Below are 27741 nucleotides of genomic sequence, written 5' to 3'. Positions count from 1 at the left end.
GCACGGGGCTAAGTGCTGGGGATACAAAGAAGCAAAAGACAGTCCCTGCCCTCCCGGAGCTTACAATCTAATGGGGGAAACTACATGCCCACAACTATATACAAAGGAAGCTGTAAGCAGGATCAATAGGAAATAATTAACATAGGGACGGCCCTGCTTTATGTACAGCTTTACGCCTGCAGAGCCCGGGCTCTGCCTAGTGATGGGCACGTTTGGGGGGATCCAGAGCCTAATTGTGCCACCAGGAAGGAAACCCAGCTCTGCCATTTTCTGCTTGATTCCGAGTAAAATCCCTTAGCCTCTCTGGCTTCATTTTCTTCTTCTGTACAAAGACGAGGCCGGAATACGCGATCTCCGCACGCCCATTGACCGACACCATCCATCCTCTAGGCAGCGCTGGCGAGGCGGCGTCCCCTTTAAGCCAGGCCCCGCCCATCCTCCTCCTTCCCCCTCCCTTCCTCCCTGAAGCTCTGCAATACCCGCCCCACCCCGGGAGACTCCGCCTTCCAACACGTGGGGGCGGCCGCCTCCGCCACCGAGTATCTCGGCCGAGTCGGAGGACCAGGGTAGGCTGACGGGGTTTGAACCTGGCCGGCCGCCATCGTCGGGACCGGAACAGCATGAGGGGCGTACATCCGGCGTCCGTCCCGCTTTGCGTTCCCCCTCTCTCCACTGCTTCCCCTCGACTCCCCGCTCCAGCCTGCCTTTTCCTCATCCCCTCAGCTCGGGCTTCCCTCGCAGTCCCTGCCGCTGCCGGCCCCGAGGCGTGAGTCTGAGTGGTGGGAAGGGGCCGAGGGGCGGTAGTCGGGCGAGCGTGGGACGCTGAGGACCGGGGGAGGAATGGGGAGCGGAGCAGTTGGAGCCTGAAGAGGTAACTTCAGCAGGGACCGGGCCCCGGGAGCTGCACTCGCGCAGGGCGCGCCCAGCCCTTGGGTCGGGGGCCGCGGGAGAGAGCGCGTGGCGAGGGGCCTGCGGCGGCCGGGCCCTAAGCCGGCAGGGCTGGGGAAGGAATTGACAGGGCCCTGGGAGCCGGGGGGGGGGCGGAGAGCTGGGGGGACCACGTGACTGTTTTTGCCTAAACTATTTGTGTTGTAAACCTCGTCTGGATGTCAATCACCTTGAGTTATCGATGGTCCCTACCTTTAGTGCCCGGGATGTGGCGCATCCACATTCCATTGGTGGGGCAGGCTGGTTCCCGCCACCTCTCAGCATGTTTCTCTTTTCTGTTGCAGTTGTTGCTTTTTTCAGGGAGTGCAAACTCATTTTACTCCAGGCGAGACTGGTTGCTGTGATTAGGGAGAGGGATAATAATGTATGATATAATCAGAAGCCAAGCCCTAATAAGTACTTTTTGATTAAGAGACTAATTATCAATGAAAGATGTTCAAAAAGTTACACCTGCTCCTCCAAACGTGAAAGTTTTTCCTAAAAATTATCATAGACCACATGAGGTATATACTATTATGAAAGCTTATGGTTTGGTGTCACTGTATATAGAAGCATCAAATGGTGTAAAAGTTGTGATGCTTTTGCATGTATGTTACCTTAAATAAATGAAAGACACAAATAGCAACCTGAAGATCAAATCCCAGCTTCCATCTGTGAAGACAGATGTCCTGATTATAGCACACTTGCTTTTCCTATTGACCTCATTGGTCACTTAAGAACTAAAACGTCATAGAAAAATCATCCTTTTTGTTAAAAGGAATGCATCCTTTCATTAATTGCATGTGGCTCTGTTTTAGTTGTTCTCCCCCCAAAACAACAACAACAACAATTGATTGACTCACGGATTTACTCCTAGAAACTAGAATCTGACATGAGGTTTTTTTTTTTTCTGGACCTGATTTCCTTTATACTGAGCTTCACCTCCTCTCAACTTAGAGTCTCATAAGGTTGCCTGGGCCACTGAGAAGTTAAATGATTTGTCTGTGACCATACAGCTAGTATGTGTCATAAGCAAGACAAGAATCCAAGGCTTTTTCACTCCAAAGATTCCTTATCTTGGCATTGCCTCTTAAAGGCATGAATACTGACATGTATATACACACAGAACATAGGTTAAAACCATTAAAATAAGATGTGTGTATAGTCACAACTTCTGTTTGCCTCAGTTTCTTCAGCTATAAAATGGGGATGATAACACCCACTTCACAGGGTTTTTTTGAGGACTAAATGAGATAATATTTGTAAAAATGCTTAGCATAGTGCCTAGCACTATAGAAATACTTACTCCCTTCCTTTCCACTGTGTCTCTAATGTTCTTCCATCCTTTTCAACTCCATCCTGATTTACTAGTCAGTTACTACTACAGACCAAAACCTCCTTGTGCAGGATTCAAAGTTAAGTATATTTGGATTATCCGAGGATAGGGCAGCAGGGGCATAGATTTCCCAGTTAACTGTGGTCATGGTTTATTTTACTGTTTTCTTTTTTTTTTGTCCTACACAGAGAACCTCAGGCATGACCTCCTTTCCTGGGTGTTTTGGTTTGGGTGCTGCTGCAGGAGCTGGGATGGAACCTCAGGAGATTGCTGAGCTGCAGCAGGCTGTGGTGGAGGAGCTGGGCATCTCCATGGAAGACCTTCGACAGTTTATTGACGAGGAACTGGAAAAGATGGACTGCGTGAAGCAGCGCAAGAGACAGCTGGCTGAGCTGGAAACCTGGGTGGTGCAGAAAGAGTCTGAGGTCGCCCATGTTGATGAGCTCTTTGATGAAGCATCCAGGTGAGGACCAAGTGGGCAGGGGAGAATAGATATCAGTATTATTGAAAAGCATCTGCTAGAAGTAAATACTTCTGAGGAGGGACAGGGTCAAAAGAAAGAATAGAATAAATGGGAGGACAGGATAGGATTAAGGGAAATAGAGTTAGTTTTTCACAACATGTCTACTACGGACGTGTTTTGCATAACTGCACATGTACAACTTATATTGAGTTGCTTGCCTTTTCAATGAGGGTGGGTGGGGAGGGAGGAAGAGAGAAAATTTGAAACCTAAAGTTTTAAAAACATATGTTTAAAAAAATGTTTTCACATGCTACTGGGAAGTAAATATAGGAAATGCGGTACAGAAGTCTATCCTGCCCTACAGGAAAATAGAAGGGGAAGGGGAGAGAGATAGACAAGAGTAGGGGAAGGGATATTCAGAATGCATGACATCTTGGGGTGGGGGAAGGGGGGAGATGGGGTGAAAATTTGGAACTCAAAAACTTGTGGAAGGGAATGTTGAAAACTAAAAATAAATATATTTTTTAAAAAAAGCATCTGCTAAAGTGGCCAGTCATTTAAATAGCACCTGACCACTTTACTAAGAATTTGTGATCTAAGACTAGACTAAGTGAAATAAATGAATACGTATTAGGATATTCAGGCATCAATTCTAAAAATAAAAGCACTTTTAGTGACTTGAAGTAACCATGAAGTATTTCCACGTTTTATAGGTCAGGTGTAAGTATATTTTAGGCATGGTGGCCTACAGTAGCGTCCTAATTCAGTGCAGGTCAAAGAAGATAGCTATGAAAATTTGCTTTCCATCTTTTGTGTTTTTCAGGCATCTCATTCTAGTCAGTTCCTTACTTGTAAATATTTCTAAAAAAATTTGTATGTACAAATGAGCAACAAGAAATTCCAAGTCCAAAGCCTTTCCCCCCTTTCTATCCTGATTCTAGCACAATTGCTCTTTGTTCTCTAGTTTGGAGTATCAGGTTAATGACTGACCTGGGGAAGTGGCTTTCTTTAAGCAGATGTATTGTAAATAAAATTACTGCATTCTAGTGTCTGCTTTAGCCTCTTCACCCTACCACACTATCCTCCCCAAGATGTTGTTCACAGCACCCTTATTGGAACTCAGCACATTTGCCAACAGAAACTGTAAATGGTGGTAAAGTATACTCGAAATAGAAATACTAGTTTCCTACTTCCAGTACATTATGAGTTAAATGAACTTTATTGAGAACAATGGACTGTGGTGGAAAGAGCACTGGACTGGATGTCAGAAGACCTAGGTCCAGTTTTTAGCTCTAACGTTTTATGGCTGTTTAATCTTGGAGAAATCACAGTTTCTCAGAATGTCATTTTCTTCATCTTTAAAATGGTTGTAGCAATACTTGGCCTATCTACGTCACAGGGTCCTTGTGAAGTAAGCAAGGGATAAACTGTGAAACACTCTATAAACTATAATTATTATATGTGGGCTCCTAAGAAACTTAAATACCACTTATAACAATATCTAGCAGTTGTGTAGTGCTTTATAATTCACAAAGAGATTTACATTTGATCATTGTTTCTATGGGAAAATGACTTCCAAATTATAAACAACTTACTTAAAAATGAACGATCCATGTATGTATGTAATTCTTTAAGGGCCCTCTGTCTCCTACTCTTTTTTTTTTTTTAAGGCAACTGGGGTCAAGTGACTTGCCCAGAGTCACACAGCTAGTGAGTATTATGTGTCTGGAGCCGGATTTGAACTTGGGTCCTCCTGACTCCAGGGCTGGTGCTGTATCCACTTTCTCTACTACTGTTGCAGGCTTTGACCCTTTTCTCCATTTGTGTCCCAATGCCAGGGCAGTGACTAATTGTGAATCTCTGGTGAAGGATTTCTACTCCAAACTGGGGCTACAGTATCGAGAGAGCAGTTCTGAAGATGAAGCCTCTAAACCCACAGAAGTAATTGAGATTCCAGATGAGGATGATGATGTCCTCAGTGTTGATTCAGGTGAGGGACAGAGGCTAGGACAAGGAGGTCTTGGGTTTACAGTGGAAGCAAGTAATGGACAGCCCTGTTTATATTTGATCTTTTAAATCTATGTTTGATCTTTCACATGGATTCCCAGCTTCATTATTTTCTAATTACATAAATGGTTGTTCAGGATCTTTTTGATTGGCCCTGTGCTAGGTGGGAATATAAAAACAATACAAAAAGAAAGTCCCCACATTCAAAGAGCTTACATCCTATTGGAGGTAGACCACCATGACAATTTAAGAAGGAGGAGAGCTGCAGTGGTGTGTGTGAATGAGGGAAGAGATGAGAAAGCATAAAGAGAAGGGCAGCAGTAACAGGGCCTCATTGAATGTCAAACTCGGGGAACAGAAAGGAGGAAAAAAAGAGCGAAAATGAATTAGAGAAGCAGGCAAACCAGAGTGATGTAGTGTCATTGGGAACCCAGGGAAGAGAAAGTAACTAGAAGTTTTCAAGACTACCAGCTGTTACAGAGAGGGCAAGGAGAGTGAGGATGGTTACAAGGACATTTGATTTTGTATCTGGGTATTCATTTTCAAGAGGGAAATTTTAGCCAAATTGGGGGTGGGAACCAAACTGTAACGGGTTAAGTACATAATGAGGAAGTAGAGGTAATGAATTCAGACCCTTCAAAGAGTTTAAACATAAGGGGAAAGTAGCAGAATGTGATTGGGTAGTCAGAAATGATGAATGTGAAGAATTCTTAGAAACATAGATTTGTCTCATTTATTCAGTAAGCATTCATTAAACAGCTGCTGCGAGTCAAGCATTGCGTTGAGCCCTGGGTATAACACCAAAGTTCTTGCACTCTCAAGGAGCTTGCCCTCTAACATTCTTGAACAGATGCAGAGTGAATTAAACATAGTTAATGACTACAGGGATGTAAACTAGAATAATGCTAGAAGGGACCTGAACTCTAATCATAATGACCTATCTCAGAAGAACAGGTGATGAAATCTGCATCCCTCCTCTTGGCAGATGTGGGGTGGACACACGGCACAGAATGTTTCCTATGTTGGCAAGCAAAGTCACTGTTTCACTTGTGGGTGCTGAACAGTTTTTCTTTGTTACAAGGAAGAGTTCACTGCTAGTGGGTCATATCCAGAAATGACTAAAATATAAAGCCAAAAGGTGTCAATAACAATTTTTATTTTATTTTAACATTTTAAAAATTGGAGGTGGGGGCAGGAGGAGATGATGCTAGTCGTTATTGGTAGCAATATCAAGGGAATTTATTTTAAAGTGAAAGGAAATGAAGCTGTGAAGGAGAAATATAAGAGTTTCTTGATAGGGTAAGATCCAGGAAGATCAAGAAGAGTTAGGTTTAATACAGGTGGAAGGGTTAACCTCTGAGAGTAGAAGGGATTCCTTACTCTCTGATACAGGAGAGAAAGAAGAGAAAGAGATAAGTGAAGTTACAGAGAAATTTTGAGGTTGAGGAGAGGAAAGTTGAAAGAGCAGCTGTTGATTCATTCCTGAGGAGAGGTATAAACATTGGGCATTGTCAGAGTTCAGAGAAAAATGTTATCATTTCCAGCTGGAGTGGTAGGGAATGCTTCATGGAAGAAGTAGGAATTGTTCCATGTTGAAGGGTGAGTTGTATTTGGATAGATATGGAGAAAACAAAAAAGGCCATTTTAAGTCAGGAAAATTGTGTGAGCAAAGACAAAAAAATTTGGGAAAGCAAATGGGAGTCAGAATAAAACCATTTGGATGAAGCAAATGATTTGTGTAGGAAGCAGTAGTGAAAGGGAAGGCTACCACATGACATACTTGAAGAGTGACAAAAGGACCCTTTTTGATTAGTGGGATCTGAAGCAAATGGAAAATTGGCCAAGATTAAGTGTTTGATCTGTGGTCCTGGAACAGATTTTTGTATGGAGATGATTGGCATGTCACCATTGCCACCAAGAAGTTTCCCTCTGTTCACATTTCTCAGAACTCTGTTCCTGAACCTCTCTTTCACACTTAGCCCCCTTTCCTTTGTTTTCTAGTTATTTTGTATGTTTGTCCTTCCCCTCAGATTGTAAGGTCCTCGAGAGTAGGGCCTGTGATATATCCACCTAGCATATGGTAGGCACCAAATAAATGTTTGCATTTCAGTAATTGGCAGTTAGCTCTATGTTAGAATTAATCCCAAAGAAACAGAAGAGAAAAGAGCTTGAATAGCCATTACATCTATGCCTTGGTTTCATGTGCTAATGTAGAACTTTAACCTTTCCTTTAAGGTCCTATTCTTCAGATTCCTTGTCAGGAATCTTAATCTTTCAGGAACTGGGATATAGTCTAAAAGAATCCTAAATGGGAAGCATTTATTAAGCTTATATTATGTGTCAGGCACTGTGCTAAACTTAGGATATAAAGTAAAAGGGTAATTGGTCCCTGGCATCTAGTTTACACTATGGGGGAGGAAGCAACATATACATAATTAAATATATATAAAATAGATAGAACCTTAAAATGGCACATCCTTCTTTGTTGGTGAGCTTGTCAGCCTTCTGGTTTTAAACCCCTCATCTTCTCTGCCCCATCCTGTAACATCTTTGGACAGCATCTCAGTATCTATTACCTGCTACTATGTGTAGAGCATTTTGCTGGGTGCTAGAGAAGATTGAAAGGTAGGACATAGTCCTACCTTCAGTGAGCTTACAATCTAATAGGTTGGAATACATGTATATAAATATACAGTACTGTGACATTAGTGTGCAATCACTATAGGTCAAAATAGAAAATAATAAGAGATAAAAAAAGTGCTTTTGGAGATTGGAGGAAGAGAAAAGTCATTTCCTAACTGGGGAATCATTGAAAAATTCTCAGAAATGGCAGCATTTGCTCTGGAGCATGGTAGAGTAGAAAGACTGGAGGATTTGCATTTGGAGGACCGGAGTTCAAATCCCAGTTTTGCTGCTTTATTGCTTGAGTGACATGGGGTAAGTCAGATAACCTTCTTGGGCTTCATTTTATCACTTGTAAAATGAGATGATCACTAGGTCTATCTAACTTTAAATCTATGATCCTATAACCCTAAATTGGATAGGATTTCAGTAGGTAGAGATGTGTTAAAAGCAAAAGCCTGAAGGTAAGAAAGTTCTAGACACAAACAGGAAATTAGGAGTAGTTCTTTTTAGCTAGAACATAGTACACATGGACAGAAATAGTAAGTAATATGTGATAAAGCTGGATAGGTAACAAATTGTGAAGAACCCTTAATCCCTAGTCGAAGGAGTCAAAATCATTTGATATACAGTAGGGAATTGTTGTTGTCTCTACCAAAGCCCTTGTCCAGAGCCTCAGCCTGGCATGGAGGTGACCCAGGATTCTTGAAGGTATGTATTAGTGGAAAGAGAACCCACCACACCTTGATCTCTGAGATATTAACCCAAGTAAGAGAACTATTGAAGGGTTTTGAGAGGAGGAGTGATATCAGATCTGTGCATTAGGAAGGTGAAGTGAGGAGAGGCTATAAGTAAGGAGACTAGTTAGGAGCCCTTTGCAGTAACTCAGGTAGGTACTAATGAGAGCTTATGACAAGTTGGCAATGGTAAAAATAGAAAAGGGCATGAATCCATAACTATTTTGAAGGTATAATTAGCACAACTTGGTAATTGCTTGTAGCAAGGGAAGAGTCAAAGGTAACACTGACATTTTGAGGCAGGGTAACTGGGTGAATGGGAGTACCATTGACAGAAGTAGACAGTTTGAGGGGAAAGATGTTTTCTGTTTCTGACAGTGAGTTTGAGGCACTTTCAGTACCTTTAGATAGTGATGTCTAGTAGGGGATTTGGGAAGAGGTCAGGACTGGAGGTGTCAATTGGGGATCTTCTGAGTAAAAAGGGTAGGAGGAGTCATGGGAGTAAATGAGATTGTAAAAATTGAAGAGGACCCAAGAAAGAGTCTTTTGGAAGACACCTGTTTTAAGAACTTGAGAAGAGGAGGAACCAGAAAAGGATTGGTCAGAACATGAGGAGAACCAGAAAGTAGTCACCTCCCAGAATCCAGCAAGTGAGAGAATCTTGGGAAGGATGGTGTGCTTTTCGGTATCACGTGTCAGAGCTGAAGATGGACAAAGGAGGATGCAATGAGGAAGGAGGTGTTTGGTGACCTTTAGTAGCAGAGGTTCTTTCACAGTGTTGAGGATGGAAACTGCATTGCAAGTGACTGAGGAGCAGTGGGCGATTAGGCTTAGTTTTTTATTTATAGGAAATGTAATTATAGGGATGTCTTTTTCTCTTAAACCCACAGGTGATGCAGGCAGCAGGACCCCAAAAGACCAGAAGGTGAGTTAAGTGGGAAGGTAAGAGGCAAGATGATTAAAGAAGCTGTCAGGCTTTTTGAGTGCCTGCTGTTTGTGGAGACCTGTTCCAGACGCTGTAGAAGACAGAGAAGCTCTTGATACCAGGATTTGGGTTTCCAGTTGGGGAGATGGCACTCACATCCATGGAAGTGACTGAAAAAGGTTTACAGATAGACATTATGAAGATAAGTTGGGTGTACAAGTGCAAGATAGTCAACAAGAATTTATTACAAAAAGGAAGGCAGAAACATAGTCTGTGCCCTCAAGGCATTCCCCCCATTCTAATATGAGGAGACAACATGCGCATAACTGTGTGCCTACAGGATAGCAAGTAGCTGAAAGGTGTCCTCACAAGTATGAGCAGGGGAAGGAGCTAGGAAAGGCAGTGTGGGCTTCGAGCTCAGTCTTGAAGGAAGCCAGGGGAGTAAGGAGGCAGGGATAGATGCAAAATTAAGGACTGAGGAGAACCAAACCAGGCAAATCAGGGTGAGTTTCCTAGAAAAACTGAATTTTGAGCCAAGTTTGGAAGCAGAAGCATGTCCTGCCAAGAAGTTGGCCATCCTGTTGACTCGCTACAGCTCAGTGAGTTTGAAGGGCAAGCTAGTTCTGTACCTGGGGAGAAGACTCTTGCTAATTCAAAGCTTTTGCTTTCCCAACCTTTGTTCTGCAGCTCCGAGAAGCTATGGCTGCCTTGAGGAAGTCAGCCCAAGATGTCCAAAAGTTCATGGATGCTGTCAACAAGAAGACTAGTTCCCAGGACCTGAACAAAGGTCAGACTCCTGAGGTCATGGAGAAGGCCGTGCAAAGCCTGTCCTATGGCTGGTGCCATCCTCCCTCTTCAGAGGCTTGACCATATTATATTGGTAGCATGACAGTTCTTGTTTGTGATCTATTTCAAACCACTCGTTTATGGCATTGCTTTAATGGGCATTAACTAAGTCCTCTGTCTCACAATACAGTTTGGCCTGTTTTCTGTAGTTGCTTTGGAGTCTCAGTTGGCATATGGTGGCTCAGTTAAATCCATGAGTCTTTCCTTCAGTCACCTGCTGCAGCTTGACCTTTGGCTATTTTGCAGAGCCTAGAAGCCTTCCCCAGTGTAGGAGTGAAGAGAAAAAGAATACTGTTGACTGCTCTCAGCCAAGAAGACATGCAGAACCTTTAGATGAGGATATAAGATTATTTGTAGGTTTTGGCTTTCTGTTCCCTCCAGGTGGCAGTGGTAATTGAGAAATGATGGAATTTGCCTCTAGAACAGGGGCTCTTGAATCTTTTTATGTCATGGACCCCTTTGGCAGCCTGATGAGACATGTAGACCTCAGAACAATATTTTTGAATGCATAAAAATGCATAGCATTATAAAGGAAGCTGATGCGATTGAATTAAAGTTGTAATTTTTTTCCCATTTCCTTGACTTCCTGAAATCTATCCTTGGACTCCTTTGTAGTCTGTGGATCCCAGGTAAAGGACTGCATAGAAGCTAGCCCCAACCAACAGAAGCAGTAAGGAAAGCAAAGGGCAGGGTTCTCCTACCCCTATCCGTCTTTCACGCCCCACCGCACAGATGACATACACAGCAGTTGGGTGTGGTAGCGTCCCCAAGACGTGAATCGAGAGGACCTCAGTTTGAGTCCCCTAGTGCTTACTAGCTGTGGGAGACTTATTTCACTTCTGAGCCTATTTCCTCATCTGTCATAGGAAGCTAATAACAGTACTAACCTTACAGGGGTTGTGAGCTTCAGATGAGCTCAAAGGTCTTTTAAGACTCAAAAGTGCTATATGAATGTTATTGTTCATTGCTACGACGATTCTTCCCCAGGAGCCTTGGGCCAAGTGCCTGTTGAGTTGAGTAAGGATGGTGACCTGGTTGTCAGCATGAGAATCCTGGGCAAGAAAAGGACCAAGACATGGCACAAGGGAACTCTCATTGCCATCCAGACAGTCGGTATGTGCAGCCCAGGGGGAAAGTCAGTGGTACAAGGCGTTGTCTGGGCATCCATTCCGTCACTTGGGCAGTCAGTCCCTGGACCTCTTTTTAGTGGCTCACAAGGTCTTCTAGTTGCCCTTCACATCAAATCTAAACGTCTAATTATGGTCTTCTAGACACTCTCCAACCAATGAACTCCCCTTATCAGCGTTTTTTCTGTTTTAGGTGGTCTGTCTGCTGTTACAAAACCTGCCCTGTGTCCCCTAAGCTTTCATTTGGGTTCTACTTCTTTGGTGTTACTGACTTTAGGAGGCTTTGCTTCTGTCCTCTCTGCAAGTCCTGAGCTTCTTGCATGGGTTTTTTTGTTACTTTGTTATTTTCATCTTTCTAGTATCCAGTCAAAACAGATAAGCGTGATTATTTGGTTTTTCATTGTGTACTCTTAAGCACATGCCCTACATGTGTTCTCTCTCCCCATTTAAACTGTTGAGCTCCTTTAGGCAGGAGCTGTTTCCCCCATTAGCAGTAGAAGTCCTGGAATGCAGGGATTATTCCTTCTCTGTTTCTCTATCTCTGTCCAGAAGTAAGCACAGGGTTATGGGTGTGAGGAATTAGCAAAGTGATGAGTGGTGGAGAGAGTATTGATTGAATTTGGAGTCAGAGGACTTGGGTTCAAATGTGGCCTTTTCTACTTCCTGCTTGTGAGACCTTAGGCAAGTCACTTAATCTGATTGGACATCAGTTTGGTGGTTTTTTTTTAAAATATGTAAAATGAGAGATGTATGAAGTGATCTCTAAGGGCCCTTTGAGCTCTTTTTCTGTGATTTGTGAATTGACAATTATATTGATGCCTTTCTTCCTTACCTAGGGGCTGGGAGGAAGTTCAAAGTCAAATTTGACAACAAAGGGAAGAGCCTATTGTCTGGGAACCATATTGCCTATGACTATCATCCTCCAGCAGACAAGTTGTATGTAGGCAGCCGTGTGGTGGCCAAGTATAAGGATGGGAATCAGGTCTGGCTCTATGCTGGCATCGTGGCTGAGACTCCAAATGTCAAAAACAAGCTCAGGTACTGGGACGGGGGATTATAGAAAGAGAAGCAGCTGGAAGACTAAGCAGCTGATGCATCCTATCAGAAATCTCCAGCTCTCGGAACTGACTATATTCTCAATTTTGTCTTTGATTCTTAGCATAAATCCTCCAACCTCGGGACATTGTTCCCAAAGGCCAGCCAGCCCATTTTTCATCTGAGAGTTGTAGGAATGATTCTCCCCTTCTCCCTAATTCCTATTTTACTTTGTCTTTCAAGCCTTAAAAAAAGAAAATATGAAGTAGGAGAGCCACAGAAACTGAAAGCTAAAAGAAAATTTGTATAAAAACCAATGAAATAGATGGCAATTAGCTACTTTGATTGAAAAGAAGAAAATCAAATATCAAAGTATCAAATCAAGTATCAAAAATGAAAAATAAAGGATAAAAGAAATTTTGTTTCCAACTCTATGCCAATAAAATCAACAACTGATGTGAAGTAGATGATCATTACAAAAATATAATGTACCAGGTTAACAAAACAAGAAATGGAGAATTTAACAACCCAGTCTCAGGAAAAGAAATTGAATAAGTCACAAATGAACTTGTAAAGAAAAAACCCCCAGGACGAAATGGATTTACAAGTGAATTCTATCAAGCATTCAAAAAACAATTCATTCTAATATTTTTAAACTTGCAAAAATAGCAAAGGATGTGATCCTGTCAAATTCCTTCTGTGCCAGATATATGATCCTGATAGCTGAATTAAGAAGAGTCAAAACAAGGGATAGAAAATTATAGACTAGTGGCCTTAGTTAGCACTGATGAAAAAATTTTAAATAAAGTATTAACAAAGAGGCTACAGCAACACATGACAAAAGGTTATACGCAGTGACCAGGTTGTATTTATGCCAGGAAAGTGGAATTGGTTTAATATTAGGAAAACTACAAGCACTATTGACCAGAATAATAACAGGGACAACCAAATCAAATTAAATCAGTAGATGCCCAAAAAGCTTTTGACAAAAACAAAAAATTGCTCATTTCTGTTGAAGACTGTAGAAGACATAGAGACAAAAGAATTTACCTTAACATGGTAAATAGTATAACTAAGAACTAACCTTGTATGTGATGGATATCAGCTAGAGACCTTTCTAGTAAGATTGAGGATGAAGCAAGATGGCCTTTGTCACCACTTCTGTTTGACATCATGGTAGAAAAGATGGCTGTAGCAAGAAGGCAAGAAAAAAAACTGAGGAAATAAGCATCACTAGAGAAGAAACAAGATGACAGTTTTTGCAGATGAGATGGCATACTTTAAGATCTCTAGTGAGTCAAATGAGAATTAACCATAACAATAACTTCAGCAAAGTTGCATGATATGAAACAAATCTATATAAATGATCAGCATTTCTGTATAATACCGATAAAATCCAACAGAAAGGGAGAAATTTCATTTAGAATAACTACAGAATATGTAAAATATTTTAGTATCTGCTTACCAAGATAGATATAAGAACTATATGAACACAGCTATAAAACGCTATTTGCAGATATAAAGACAAACCTATATAATTGGAGAAATAGTAATTGTTCATGGGTAGGCTAAGCCAATATAATAAAAATGGTACTACTAAATTTGTCTACTTACTCTGGGCCACGCCAATCAACTACTAAAGGATTACTGTATAGTATAGTTCCAGAAAAAATAATAATGAAATTAACGTGGAGGGGAAAAAAGGTGAAGAATCCCAAGGGAAACAATGTTAAAAAGTGGAAAGGAAGTGGGTCTGGCAGTAGCAGTTCTCAAACTATGTGACCAAGCAGTAATTATCAAAACAATTTATACTGGCTAAAAAAAATTGATCAGTGGAACAAATTAGGAAGGCAATCTGTAGAAGTAAACCTTGTCACCTAGTGTTCAGTAAACTCAAAGACCCCTGCCCTTAAGGACTCGTTCTCTGGAAAAAATCATTGGGAAAACTGGACAGTAATTTGACAGGAATTGGGTTTAGACCAATGCCTTACACCATTTAAGAAGATAAGCTCCAAATAGATATATGACCAAAGTATAAAAGGTCACATCATAAACAAATTACCTGTCAGATCTATAGATAAAGGAAAAGTTCATGACCAAACAAAGGCCGGGAAGGATCACAGAAAATGAAATGGACTCTTTTGGTTATGTAAAATTAGTTTTGCTAATCCATTACAACTATGATTAGAAGAGAAACTGGGAAAAATATTTACAGCAAGTTTCTCTAATACAGGTCTCATTTCCAAAATAGACAAGGAATTGATTCAAATTTATAAGATTAAGAGCCATTAACCAATTAATTAATGGTTGAAAGATATGAATAGACATTTCTCAGTGAAAGAAATCCAAGCTACCTAAAAGCCGTATGAAAAAATGCTCAAAATTACAAATCAAAGCAATTCTGAGTTTTCACATCATACCCATCAGCAAAGCTAGCAAAAAAAGATAATGATAGATGTTGGGAGGGCTGCAGGAGAATAGGCCTGCTGGTACACTGTTGGAGCTGTGAATTGGTGCAGCCATTCTGGGAAGCAATTTGGAATTAGGCCTAAAAAGTTACTAAATTGTGCATAACCTTTGACCTAGTGATACCACTAGTAGGTCTATAGCCCAAAGAGATAAAGGAGAAGGAAAAGATCTTATATGCACAAAAAATATTTATAGCAACTCTTTTTGTAGTGACAAAGCACTGGAAACTAAGGGGATGCCCATCAACTGGAATGGCTGAACAAATTATGATATAAAAATGTAATGGAAATTCTTTCATGTTATAAGACATGAAAAAAGGGGGAAGCTAGGTGAATGGAACTCTGGCCTTGAAGTCAGGAGGACCTGAGTTCAAATCCAGCCTCACACACTTTAACACTTACTAGCTGTGTGACCTTGGGCAAGTCACTTAACCCTGATTGCCTCACCAAAAAAAAAAAAAGACATGAAAAAAGAACCATTTCAAAGAAACCTGGTAAGACATATATGAACTAATGCAGAGTGAAGTAAGCAGAACAAGGACAACAGTTTATACTATAATGTCAATATTGTTAAAGTAAACAGTTCTGAAAGACTTAACTCTGTTCAGTGCATTGACCAAACATAATTCCAGAGAACTGATGATGAAGAATCCTACCTACCTCATGACAGAAAGTCAGTGGTTTAATGTGCAGATTGAGAAACATGTTGAATGTGGCCAGTATGGGATTTTGTTTTGTATGACTATTCTTATGTGAAACAAGGACTTTGTTTTTTTTCCCCAGTGGAGGGTAAGGTAGAAGGGAGAAAAATTAAGTGCTTGATGATTGAAAGAAGTTTGTGTGTGTATGTATTTTTGTTGTTAAATAAAAGATTTAGGTAGCCTACTGGAGACTGGTTAATTACACAGAATAGGAATCCAATAAGCCAAAGAGAACAAATAACCTTTGATTATACATGCAGAGATTCAGAGTAGCTTTAAAGAAGAACTCTTAGCCACTAGGGTGGGAGGAAAGCCTGAGAACAGAGTAAAGAAGGATATGGACTGCAATATTGCTCCACAGAGAGTAAAAGAAGCTTCGTTTTCAGGCTAGAAGAGTAGAGGCAACTAGGGAATAACCCGCCAAATGTGCTGAAGGTCCCCTGTCTGCTGAATGGACTTGTTTCACTCTCACTTTTTATTTTTAGGTTCCTCATCTTCTTTGATGATGGCTACGCATCTTATGTCACACAATCTGAGCTCTATCCCATTTGTAGACCACGTGAGTTTCCCTTTCCCCTTCCCACCTTGTGTACCCTCTTAAGAGACATAGATGATATGCCTCTTTCTTCATGGTTTATTGTGGCCTTGTAATTCCATTCTAATCCCAGAAAACATGTATTGGGTGCCAGAATCTTTGCCCCTTGTGAAGGTGGTTTCTTTTGCAAAATTCTAGAGCCCTGTCTTCCTAGCTAAAATGCAAGAAATTTCTGACACCACACTGTTTAGCCTGATCCGTATTTTGGGGGTAACTTACAAATGTGTTATTTTGATCCTCATTCTTGCTGATGTTCCACCTGGGCATGGTTGTTTTATGATATGCTAAATGTGTGAATATGCCCGAGGAAAAGACTTTCCAGGGAACAACCAGTTTGTCTTGATGCACCTCCAGATAGGTTTGATTGCAAACATTTACATTCAGAGGCCCTTAAAAGACTGATGTAGGTGTGTGCCTATTTTTTTATTCCATTTGGGCCAATGTTATTTTCTTGAATTTGCCACCTAGCTTCTTTTAAACCCTTTAACAAGAGTTTCCCCTTGAATTTTCCTGAGGGTCCATAGTCAGGTATGTGATGTGAATGAGGACGTGATTTGCATGTTTTTTGTGTATATGAGATTTGCATATACTTACATGTGCTGTAATTTATCCTTGATTTTCAGGTTAGTCTTGTTCTATCCCTTGAAATTATATTTTCTTCATATTCTTTTTCCCTCTTAACTTAGAGAATCACAGTTCTCCTTTCTTCACCTGCCTTTAACAAGACCTTTTCTCTTCTGAACAGTGAAGAAGACGTGGGAGGACATTGAGGACATTTCGTGCCGAGACTTCATTGAAGAATATATCACTGCCTACCCCAACCGTCCCATGGTGCTACTTAAGAGTGGACAGCTCATAAAGACTGAATGGGAAGGCACTTGGTGGAAGTCACGGGTGGAAGAGGTGGATGGGAGTCTTGTCAAGATCCTGTTCTTGGTATGGTCTCTTCCTCAGGTTGTGGGGAGGAGGCTATAAGTGTAAGAGTAGCTGTGTGAGAGAAGTTAATAAGGGTCGGTTTGTATCCCACAGTCTCCTGTCTCTTCCTTCACTCCCACTTCTTCTAGTCAATTATTGCCAGACTTCATTTTTAATGCTAGATAGCAAGAGTATCTTCATAAGTTGATATTAAGTATTTTCTTGTGTGCAGGAAGTAGGCATAGGTTCTACCGTTGGATAACGCTTTAGCTAGCTAATGGAAGAAACATAGGAGAAACAGCTATGAGATAAAAATGATAGAGATATAGATACAGGCCTGAATTCAGTACTGTGCAAAGTAGGTACTGTTGATTCTTGTCATTCGTGGGAGTTACGTTCTATAAAGTTGCTGCAAACACTGAATTAATGAATGCTAATTCTAACACTACTGAGCCATTGCTCCTAGAGGAAGTACAGGGTTAGGTTCCTACGTGCCTCTGGTTATAACATTTACTTCATCACTTTCTGGAGCGGCCTCATGTACAGACCAGCGAATTTTGCCTTCCTTTTTCTGCATGCGCCGTATTATGTTGTTGATGCCGCACTATTCTTCACACTTGCACGAAGCTTATGTAACGCATGACCTCAGCTGGGTCATTGCATGTGCATTGCGTGAATCCAGTTTTTCACCACTCTGCCTATCTGCAAATTATCACAAAAGTGCTACGGGTATTGATTTTGGGGTGTTAAATTTTAGCAAGTGGGCAAATTCACAAATCCAGAATCTGTGAATAATGAGGAGCAACTATATTTGTTGGACAGTCAGTGCTTAGCTTTGTGGAAAGCTTTGTAGCATGTGTGGAGTGTGGAGCTTGGAGCTTACAGTCTAAAGCAGAAACGAGATGGACCAGTAAACAAATCAATGCCTCCTGGTTATAGAGCCCTATAGATTATACTGTAGAAAGATAAGACAGAAGGAGGAACTTGGGTTCTAGGGCCTAGGACACATATACTTTAGTTTGGAAGGACAAACATACTTGAAAAAATTGTTAATAATAATTACCAAATAGGATACAAAAGAATACAAATTTATCAGTCACTTGAAATTTAATAAAATTATATTTTTGTTCCAGTGTGGAACAAAATGTGATTGAAAAAGGGAAAAAGAGGGACCTTGCAGTGGTGAGGGATTTAGGGATCATCAAAGGAAGTTTCCTCAGAGGAAGCAGCTTTGGTGTGCTCCCCACAAATGACAGGACAGACTCCGGCCTCTCTCCCTTCTCCCCCGACATCAGGATGACAAGCGGTGCGAATGGATCTATCGAGGCTCCACCCGACTAGAGCCCATGTTCAGCATGAAGACATCCACAGCGTCCACACTGGAGAAGAAGCAGGGGGGGCAGCTCCGGACACGCCCGAACATGGGTATGTCTGAGGAGGGTCCCAGGGCTTCTCCTACCCTGGGAAGAGGGAAGATCGCAGAGGGATTCTATTAAAATCACTTCTTCGCTTTCTTGACTCACCATAAGTTGTTTTATTTTTTAAATTGTGACCACTTTGCTGGTCCATCCATATGCTGTGGCGCTGAACCCTTAATGAAGACAGCATATGTTTGTCATAATATCTGGATGGGGTTACAGATTGGGGTAATATGCTGTAGAATGGAGTTTTTCCTCTTAATTAATGATGAAGGGATAATTGTCAGCATGATCTGATTTGTTACATTATCCACAGCCAATTTTTAAGCCTAGCCTGGTTTTTCTCCCTGTTATTCAGCATGCTTCTACCATCTTGCATACTTAAAAAAAATAAATATTCACCTGAACAAAACGTAATTAAGGAAGTAAATCTGGAAGATACAAAATTCACATTGTATGCCAAAGCCCAAAATAAGTACCTTCTGCATTATGCATGCCACTGTTCCCCTTATATTAGTGTGGATAACAGAGAAATTAGAGTAATTCCATCTAGTTGTTTGCTGAAGGTGCTTCTGCTCTTTCTCTTTCACCCATGGGAGATGAGTGTACATTGTGGAGTAGGACATAAGTGGCATTGAGCCAAGTATGGTCCATGTTGTTTCCCCTGCCAGGTGCTGTGAGGAGCAAAGGTCCTGTGGTACAGTACACTCAAGATCTCACTGGTACTGGAACCCAGTTCAAGCCCCTGGAACCACCTCATACTACCTCCTTGCCTGCCTCCACTCTGTCCCCTCAGGTGGCTGATTTGGAGTGAGTATGATTTCTTCTTTTTTCCAACTCCTTTTGGTCTTACCTCACCCTTTGTACAGTGAAAGCTCTTTTTCAGCCCCTTTCTTCCTTCCATGACCTGCTTTTTTCTCTCTCCCAGAAGTCTGGAGAGTCAGCTCGCCCAGGCACGGAAGCAAGTGGCCAAAAAGAGCACATCTTTCCGGCTAGGTTCTGTGGGTTCTGGTCATTCGTCCCCTACGTCCCCTGGGCTTAATGAGGCAGTCCCTGGTGGGAAGTCTGGAGTTGGCCAGACAGTCAGGTGAGATGAACCAGGAGCAACCTGATGGACCCTAAGCAGTCTGCGCGCTCATCAGCGTCATGGCCTTCGAGTCCGTGGTATAAAATAAAGAGGAAAATCGGTTTCTTGCTTCAGGATGCTCAGTGCAGTGGAGGAAACAAGAAAAAATGGATGCCCAAGACACAAACTGTGCACCAGAAAATGTAGGCATCAGTGTGGAGAGATTAGAGTGATTCAGAGGAAGGAAAATTAGTCTGGGGAGACTTCTGAAGGAAGGGGGTCCAGAGCAAGGTTGAGAAGAAGAGGTGCACAGTATGTCCCACTGCAGGGATGGTGTTTGAGGCCAGGGAACCACCTCTCAGACCTGGGTGGGTGAAGGGAGGACAAGAAAGGAGCAAGGTTGACTGAGGTGGGCTCTTCCAGCCCAAGAATTTCAGGAAATAGGCTTGGTTAGACAGGGTTGCCTTGAGGGAAGTTGATGAAAGGTGAAATGGGGGGCCAACTCAAGATTCTAAGAAAGACAAGGTAAGAAAGTTGGGGACAAAGAGTACCTTTGTTAGACTCTGAAGCACATGGGGCTTGCTGTATAAAGGTGGCCACACATTGAGTAAAAGCTCTGGATTTTGAGCAAGGAAGACCCGAGTTTAAATCACACCTCAGATCCTTCCTAGCCATGTGACCCTGCGTAAGTCACTTAATCTCCGTCCACTTCAGTTTCCTCATCTGTAAAATGGGGATAATAAAAGCACCTAGTAACTAAGAGTTGTCAGGCTCACATGAGATTACATCTGCATAACACTTTGCAAACCTTAAAGCACTATAAAATTTCTGATTTTGTTAGTAGTAATAGTAATAATAACTCACATTTCTTTGACAAATCAAGGTTGGTAAGCCTTAGCCACAGCCCTGTGAGCTTAGAATGCTGTGATATGTCACTTAGCCGCTGGAGGAGTAAGGCTTTGTGAAGAGTGCCTACTGACTTCCCCTCTGATCTGCCTTCTCTCCCTCCATCAGATTAACACCAGGCTCTGCGGCCCCCTGGCCCAATCTTCCCAGCTTTTCATGGCATGCTGGAGCGGGCTCCAGCCGAACCCTCCTATCGGGCCCCGATGGAGAAGCTCTTCTACTTGCCTCATGCCTGTAGTCACACCTGCCTCACTCGAGTGAGGCCAGTGAGTAACGCACAGTACCGGGGCAAGAACCCCCTCTTGGTCCCTCTGCTCTATGATTTTCGACGCATGACGGCCCGGCGCCGGGTCAACCGAAAGATGGGCTTTCACGTTATCTATAAGACACCCTGTGGCCTCTGCCTGAGGACAATGAACGAGATTGAACGCTACCTCTTTGAGACAACCTGCGATTTCCTTTTCTTGGAGATGTTCTGTTTGGACCCATATGTTCTTGTGGATCGGAAATTCCAGCCCTATAAGCCTTTTTACTACATCCTGGACATCACCCATGGCCAGGAGGATGTTCCTCTGTCATGTGTCAATGAGATTGATACTACCCCCACCACCACAGGTGGCCTATAGTAAAGAGAGGATCCCAGGGAAGGGCGTCTTCATCAACACTGGCTGGGAGTTCCTTGTTGGCTGTGACTGCAAAGATGGTTGCCGGGACAAGTGAGTTGGGGGTGCTAGTCATTTTTATTTCTCTCCTGGCACTTCTCTCCTTTCTCAGGCTCCTATTTTTCTTCTCTGTTTCCCTCTTGTGATTCTTCATCTCTTTCTTTTTATTCTTCCCCAACTGTGGCTCTGCCCTAAGGCCTCTACTTGTTATAGGAAAGAAATGGTAGGATATTTGGGCCGGGATTTTTTTCTGAGTAACTTTGGTTAAATTCCTGCCTGTCTCTGTCCCACTTTGCTTTCTTCTTCCCCCATCATTCTGTCTTTATTGGCTTCTTCATTATTCTTTAATGTTTTAGTATGCAACCTCTGTTCTTTCTCTCTGTTATGTGTCTCTCTCGTGTGTGTGTGTGTGTGTGTATCTTTCCCTTTAAATATGTGTATTTCTGTGTGGGAGAATCTCACCTATCATTTCTTTCCCCATTACTTACCAGTGACATCTCACTCCTAGAAAAAAATCTTCCAGCCTCATTCATTCATCCCCTTTTATTCTATATCCAGGTCTAAATGTGCTTGCCACCAGCTTACCATCCAGGCAACAGCCTGCACCCCAGGAGGCCAGATCAACCCTAACTCTGGCTACCAGCATAAGAGACTAGATGAGTGCCTACCCACAGGGTAAGTGAGAGAAGGATACTGAGCCCCGGACAAGAAGGAAGTTATTTGTGTCGCTTTTGTTTTGATTTGTTTGCAAAGACTTCCAGTATACTGTAACAGGGAATACAGAAACAATTGCATTTTGCTTTTTTTGTTTTTAAACAAGCATTTATTAAATCAAATTTGGTTCCATTATTTTACTGTCATTGAAATGAAATAAAAGAATGCTATTGAATAATCGTTGGAAATTTTGCTTTGAGGTAAAGGATGATCTATTTCCTAGCTGCATGGTTTTTATGACATTCATCTTAGCCAGTAAGTGAAATTCTTAGAAGTGTATTTTATGGAGTCAGTGCATTGATATTTGACTGGGAATCACTATAGGCACAATCCTGTACTAGGTGTTAAATGTTCCATCTCTTTAAGGGATTTATGATATATGTAGACATAACATAAATGCATATGAAGACTTAACATGTAGAAAGTCATTATCTAAGTAAGCATAAAGTGGCACATTGCCACTAGCATTCACAAGCACTAAGGAGATGTGAAACCAAAGCATAATTATGGGGTAATTAGGAGAGAGTTGAGGTGGATGTCAAAGGGAGTCAGGGACATAGATTAGCAGGGAGGCCATTTGGAGTGGGAGCAATGTCTTGACAACATGGGGCTGACATCCTTGAATTTAAGGGTGTCAGAAAACAGAAGCCTAGGACATAGGTAAACACATAACCTGTGATTTAGAATAAGCAAAGAGACTTTAGCTAATGTCAACATTGAGGGGAAGAAAAATTAACTAGTCTCAGTAGTTCTTTTTCTAAGAGTCATCTGTTGAATTTTCATGCCAGAGAGCTACAAAGGTCTTAAAGGTAACTAACTGCAACAATGATGGTGAAAATCTGAACAATTGCGACAGCACGGTAATTAACTGATAACTCTTCCCTTAAATATAAGCTAATTCATCTGCTGTAACTGTTGGCAGCTTTGAAGTCTTTAGCCATTGCACACATTTTAAAAAGTACCTTTGGCAATACAGATTTTTAACTGTGATTAATGTCTAAGAGATCATATTGTAATAGATTTTAATTTAACCTTTTTACAGGGTATATGAATGTAATAAGCGCTGCAAATGTAACCTGAACATGTGCACAAACCGCTTGGTGCAGCATGGGCTGCAGGTTCGATTGCAGCTCTTCAAGACACAGAACAAGGGCTGGGGCATTCGGTGCTTGGATGACATCGCCAGAGGCTCCTTTGTCTGTATCTATGCAGGTTGGTAGAGTGAGAGAAGGAGCGTAGACTTTAGGATTGGAAGGGATGCCAGAGACTACAAGACTTCAACATCATTCCCAATAAGCAATCACTTAAGCACAAGGACAAGTTAGACATGTAGAGAGAGATTACTCAGTTGTCAGACCCATGGAATGGGGTGTGGTAAGGGGCCAGCAGGAGCAGGGAACCTGTGGCATTGATGCCCTCTAGGGTCTTGAGTGTGGCCTTCTGAGTCCAAGTTTTACAGAACAATTCTTTTATGAAGGGGATTTGTTCTGTAAAGTTTGGATCAAGTCCACCAACGGGCCTTAACAAGCAAGTGTTGGCAGATGAGCGTGTCACGCATACTCAGGAAGCCTAGCATGCATCAGCAGGAATATGTGCATGTAATGACTTGTTTACAATACAATATTATACACTTACATGACACGGTATTGCGTCATCAAAATTTCAGTGCAGGAAAAAAAACTAGATTTATAATAATTAAATTTAAGATCTCATTTTTAAAAAAATTTATACTTTTTTGAAACGATGCAGATTTAAAAAAAAAACATTAAGGGGCTAAAGAAAGTAGATTTCCAGGAGGATGCTGAGTAATTTTTTTTTTTTAAGAGAGTGGTAGGCCAAACAAGTTTGGGAACCTCTGCCATAGAAAGATCTCTTAGCGTGAGCTCCAGTTCCCCTTCTTATTTCTTCATGTCTCTGAGCATGGGAAAAGAGACATGAAAAAATAAGAAGGGGAGTGGGAGATCATTAGGTTAAAATTCAGAGACTTTCCCAAGTCCACATAGATGGGAAGTCAAATAATGGTTTGTTATCAAGGATAGATGATAGCAATCTTATGTTGGTGGGTTTGGGGATCATGGCCATGGGAAAGAGGGGGAAGAATAGAATGAACTTATCAAAGACACAGTTCCCTTCTTTACAAGGTGCCTTTAACCTTCTCTTTTTCCATCCAGGCAAAATTCTAACTGACGACTTTGCAGACAAAGAGGGTCTAGAAATGGGGGATGAGTACTTTGCAAACCTGGACCATATTGAAAGTGTGGAGAACTTTAAGGAAGGATATGAAAGTGATGCCCCTTGCTCCTCTGACAGCAGCGGTGTGGACCTGAAGGACCAAGAGGATGGCAACAGTGGCACCGAGGACCCTGAAGAGTCCAATGATGACAGTTCAGATGATAACTTTTGCAAAGATGAGGACTTTAGTACCAGTTCAGTCTGGCGTAGTTATGCCACCCGGCGGCAGACAAGAGGCCAGAAAGAGAATGGGTTGTCTGAGACGGCCTCCAAAGACTCCCGCCCCCCAGACTCTGGCCCTTCCCATCTTTCTGCCCCGCCATCTTCCATAGGGGGCTGTAAACCTCCTTCCTCAGAGGACACACCCAAGAACAAAGTGGCCACATGGCTAAGCTGCAACAACGTCAGTGATGGCAGCTTTGCTGACTCGGATAGCCGTTCTTCCTTCCGGACCAGCGAGGGTGGAGATGGGAGGGCTGGGGGAGGCCGTGGGGATGGAGAGAAGCCCTCCATCTCAGGGGTAGGGGTCAAAGAAGAAGGGGATATCAAGCCACCCAAGAAAGAGGTGAGCAGTTCAGAATCCAGGGGCTTTCTGTGCTGATCCTTTATACAATCATCTTTCTGAATTATCATGGGGGTTGTACACTTTCTGGATGATTTTTAGCAAATGTTTAATTTATATCCATGCAGCCTTCCCCATTACCCAACTAGGTTGGCCTAGGTTGCCATCTCCCACCGTGAATATGTGTCCAGGAAATATGATTCATTTTAATATTATGAACAAAACATTAGCAAGAGAAATTATCTGATGAATTCCAAAATCTCTAGTGAAATGGATTTTGTATTGTCTACTATTTGGGGTCATCCAAGAATGAAGCATTGACTATGTAGATTCTTGTGTTCCATTAAATAGCCTCTGTGTTGGAAGTGGAAACTGAAGCTCAAGGCCATTTGAGTCCACTCTCAGCTCTTAAGGTTCTCTTCCTCTGAGGGCTGCCAGAAGGCCCACTCTCCTTCCTGAAGCCTTCTCTCCCAGAAGTGTTGCTGAGCCCACTGTGGCTGTGACTAAGATGCAGGGTCACTCCATCCGCCCTCTGCCTTTAGACAGCACAGTCCCACTCGGCACTGTTCCTTAGTCAGGAGGGCACGGGGAAAGTGTATTATTGTGGAATTTTAAAAGAAAAAAAAATTTAACTTTGCATTTGCTGTTGTATTTCCCAGGAGCCTGATGAACAGAACAAGATTTTGTCGTAAGTATCTTCTGTTACTAACTCCCTGTTTCTAGATCTGTCCTCCACCACAGTCTGACAATGATGGGAAGAAGCTCTGACAAACACTCTCCCCATTCTGTTTTGCACACTAGGCCTAGTGAAAGTTCCAGGACTTTTGGTTACAACCCATCCCCCTTGAAGACTGAAGGGATCAAGTGCCCACCTAGCAAGACCAATACGCATCAGGCCCGGAGGCTTGTGGGGCCTGCCCAAGCCAACCCTGATGTAAGTGATGCTGCGTAGCTTCTGTTTTCTCCGTGATTCTGCTAGTCTTAGTCCTAAAGCCAGGGAAAGCATTTTTACCATCTTGTAGTCTTCATAATTTTATTAGTTGAGGGTAGAAATAGGGTTCCTTCTTGTTCCTCCATGGCTCTGGCTTCTTGACTCATCCCACACTGTGGTCTAACTTTTTTCCTGCTTTAGAATCAGCCCCTTGCATTTCTGTCCTTTACCTTCGCTCCACACTCCATTTTCCACCTATTGATTCATTGTTGAGAACTGAGGCAGAGAGCCCAGATTTCCCCATCCCTAGCCATTCCTGGAGAGGTACTGTTCATGGTTCCTTAACCCCAATCCTTCTGCCAGGATGTTCTGACACTGTCCAGCAGCACAGAAAGCGAGGGGGAAAGTGGGACAAGCCGAAAGCCCGGGGCTGGTCAGGCTCCAGCTACCGCAGCTGACAGTGATGACATCCAGACCATCTCATCTGGCTCTGATGGCGAGGATTTTGAAGACAAGAAGAACCTGTCTGGTACTTTGGGTGAATTTAAGGGGCATTTATTAAGGGATTTTAAGTGCTGGAATACCGTGGAAAGCCTAGTGCCCAGGCCCACCGTCTCCTTCCCATTCTTAGTTTGCTAACCCTCTTCTCCAGCAGCTATTCTGTCAGGTTGGTGTAGCTTTACCTAAAAAAAAAAAAATCCCAATGCCAGGTGCTAAGCATCCCAGACTCATGTCTTTTTGGTATAGTGAACAGCATACCTGCAGGGAAGAGTACAGATGGGATACCAATAACTGACCTCTACAAAATACTTCAGTTTGCACAGTGCTTTAAATGTATTATCTCATTTGATTTCCATCTCAAACCTGTGAAGTTAATGTCCACCCAAGGTCACATGGCCACTGTCAGAGCTGAGATTTGAACTCAGCCCTTTACTGGTTCTAGGTTCAGGGCTTCCCTGCTGGGCCAGACTGTGCTGTCTCCCAGACTTTTATCTTCTCATTTCTCCACAGGCCCAGTCAAACGTCAGGTGGCTGTGAAATCCACACGTGGTTTTGCTTTAAAATCAACACATGGCATTGCTATCAAGTCAACCAATATGGCATCCGCAGACAAGGGTGAGAGCGTACCTGTCCGCAAGAATACGCGCCAGTTCTATGATGGCGAGGAGTCTTGCTACATCATTGATGCCAAGCTAGAGGGCAACCTGGGCCGCTATCTCAATGTGAGTTTCCCTTCCCTGACACCCCAAAGATCCCCAAGACTGGACACCCTAAGGACCTGAAAACAAGCACATCCCAACCCCCTTGTTCTTGGACCAAAAACCCCACCCACCTTATTAGGCCTCATTATTTAACCTCAAGGGTCCAACTTGTCTCTTTCTTTGCCTCCAGAGAAGCATTTAGCCTAAAGCATTTCGGTAAGATATCTCCTCAGGGTTGGAGACCCACCAGCTCTTGCCTCCCTCTTGGCTTTTAGCGTTCACTTACTTTTGTCCCTGTCCTCGAGTCCAACCATATTCGATATTCCCACCCAAGTTGTGACCATTCATTCTCAATTCTGACTTCATCCTGTTTCCATACCCACAGCACAGCTGCAGTCCTAACCTGTTTGTCCAGAATGTCTTTGTCGACACACACGACCTTCGTTTCCCCTGGGTGGCTTTCTTTGCCAGCAAGTAAGAATAAGGGAGAAAAAGAAGAAAGGGGTCTGGGCTTGGCAGCAGGAACTAAGGTGGAAATTCCCCAGCCATGCACCTTTTTTTACCTTTGGACCAGAAGGGCTCCGGGACTGTTGGGCTTTCTGTGCTGTGTCCATTCCTTGTTTCCCATTCCTTTTTCCAGGAGGATACGGGCTGGAACAGAACTGACCTGGGACTATAACTATGAGGTGGGCAGCGTGGAGGGGAAGGAGCTGCTGTGCTGCTGTGGGGCCATAGAGTGCCGAGGACGGCTTCTTTAAATCTCCCTGCCACGTTCAGGACCCTCTGAGTCATCTCAAACTATGGCCCTATCCAATGGACTTGATCCCGCCTCCCCTTCCTCAAATAGATAAAAATGGGAACCCTGCAGTTTGAGGGTCCCTTCCAGTGTGGTGCTATCCAGCAGGGCCCGTCTCCCCACCCCCCCAGTCTACCTTCCCAGCATGTCAGTTTAAGGAGATCACAGTTTGTGGACAGGGTCCTTCCATTCCTGTCCCATCTTCTCCTCCTTCCCTTTTACCACATTCACATGAGTTTGGCAGACCTAATCTGTCCCCGAGATGGGGGTTGTTTTTCCCACCCCACTTTGTATTCTTCCTTGAAAATCTTTTAACAAGGAGGTAAATCTGTGTCTCTCTGGTTTGATTTTTCTTTCCCAGCTCTCTTCTGCAGACAAGGGAGCCTGATCCTATGATCTTAGTTTGTTCTTTTCACCCATACACACTGTCCTAAGCATCTTGGATCATCAGTTAGTCCTTTGTCCTATGTCCACGTGCCAGGTGAAGTTAAAGGGCGGGTGGGGGGAATGTGTGTGGAATTTTAAGGTTAGTTGTGAAAAAGATAAAG

The 27741-nt window shown here is 42.7% G+C and overlaps 1 protein-coding gene across 1 annotated transcript; it reads left to right on the top strand.

Moving 5' to 3' along the window:
* The first annotated feature begins 528 nt into the window (after positions 1-528).
* Positions 529-27524, top strand: SETDB1 (SET domain bifurcated histone lysine methyltransferase 1). The gene is given in 24 exon segments (XM_021004655.2): positions 529-766; positions 2452-2726; positions 4565-4716; positions 8983-9017; positions 9705-9804; positions 10851-10976; positions 11827-12028; positions 15680-15753; positions 16535-16725; positions 17961-18129; positions 18794-18932; positions 19051-19209; positions 20203-20224; positions 20226-20696; positions 20698-20810; positions 21315-21431; positions 22513-22682; positions 23642-24267; positions 24924-24952; positions 25066-25198; positions 25559-25724; positions 26207-26418; positions 26783-26871; positions 27038-27524. Coding segments are annotated over 23 exon segments (3876 nt in total). The 5' UTR covers positions 529-766; positions 2452-2463; the 3' UTR covers positions 27156-27524.
* Positions 27525-27741: the final 217 nt, after the last annotated feature.

This window comes from Phascolarctos cinereus, unplaced genomic scaffold (genome assembly GCF_003287225.1).
Source record: "Phascolarctos cinereus isolate Bilbo 61053 unplaced genomic scaffold, phaCin_HiC Scaffold_5;HRSCAF=322, whole genome shotgun sequence".
Classification (NCBI taxonomy): domain Eukaryota; kingdom Metazoa; phylum Chordata; class Mammalia; order Diprotodontia; family Phascolarctidae; genus Phascolarctos; species Phascolarctos cinereus.
This window is presented reverse-complemented; position numbering and strand designations above follow the sequence as displayed.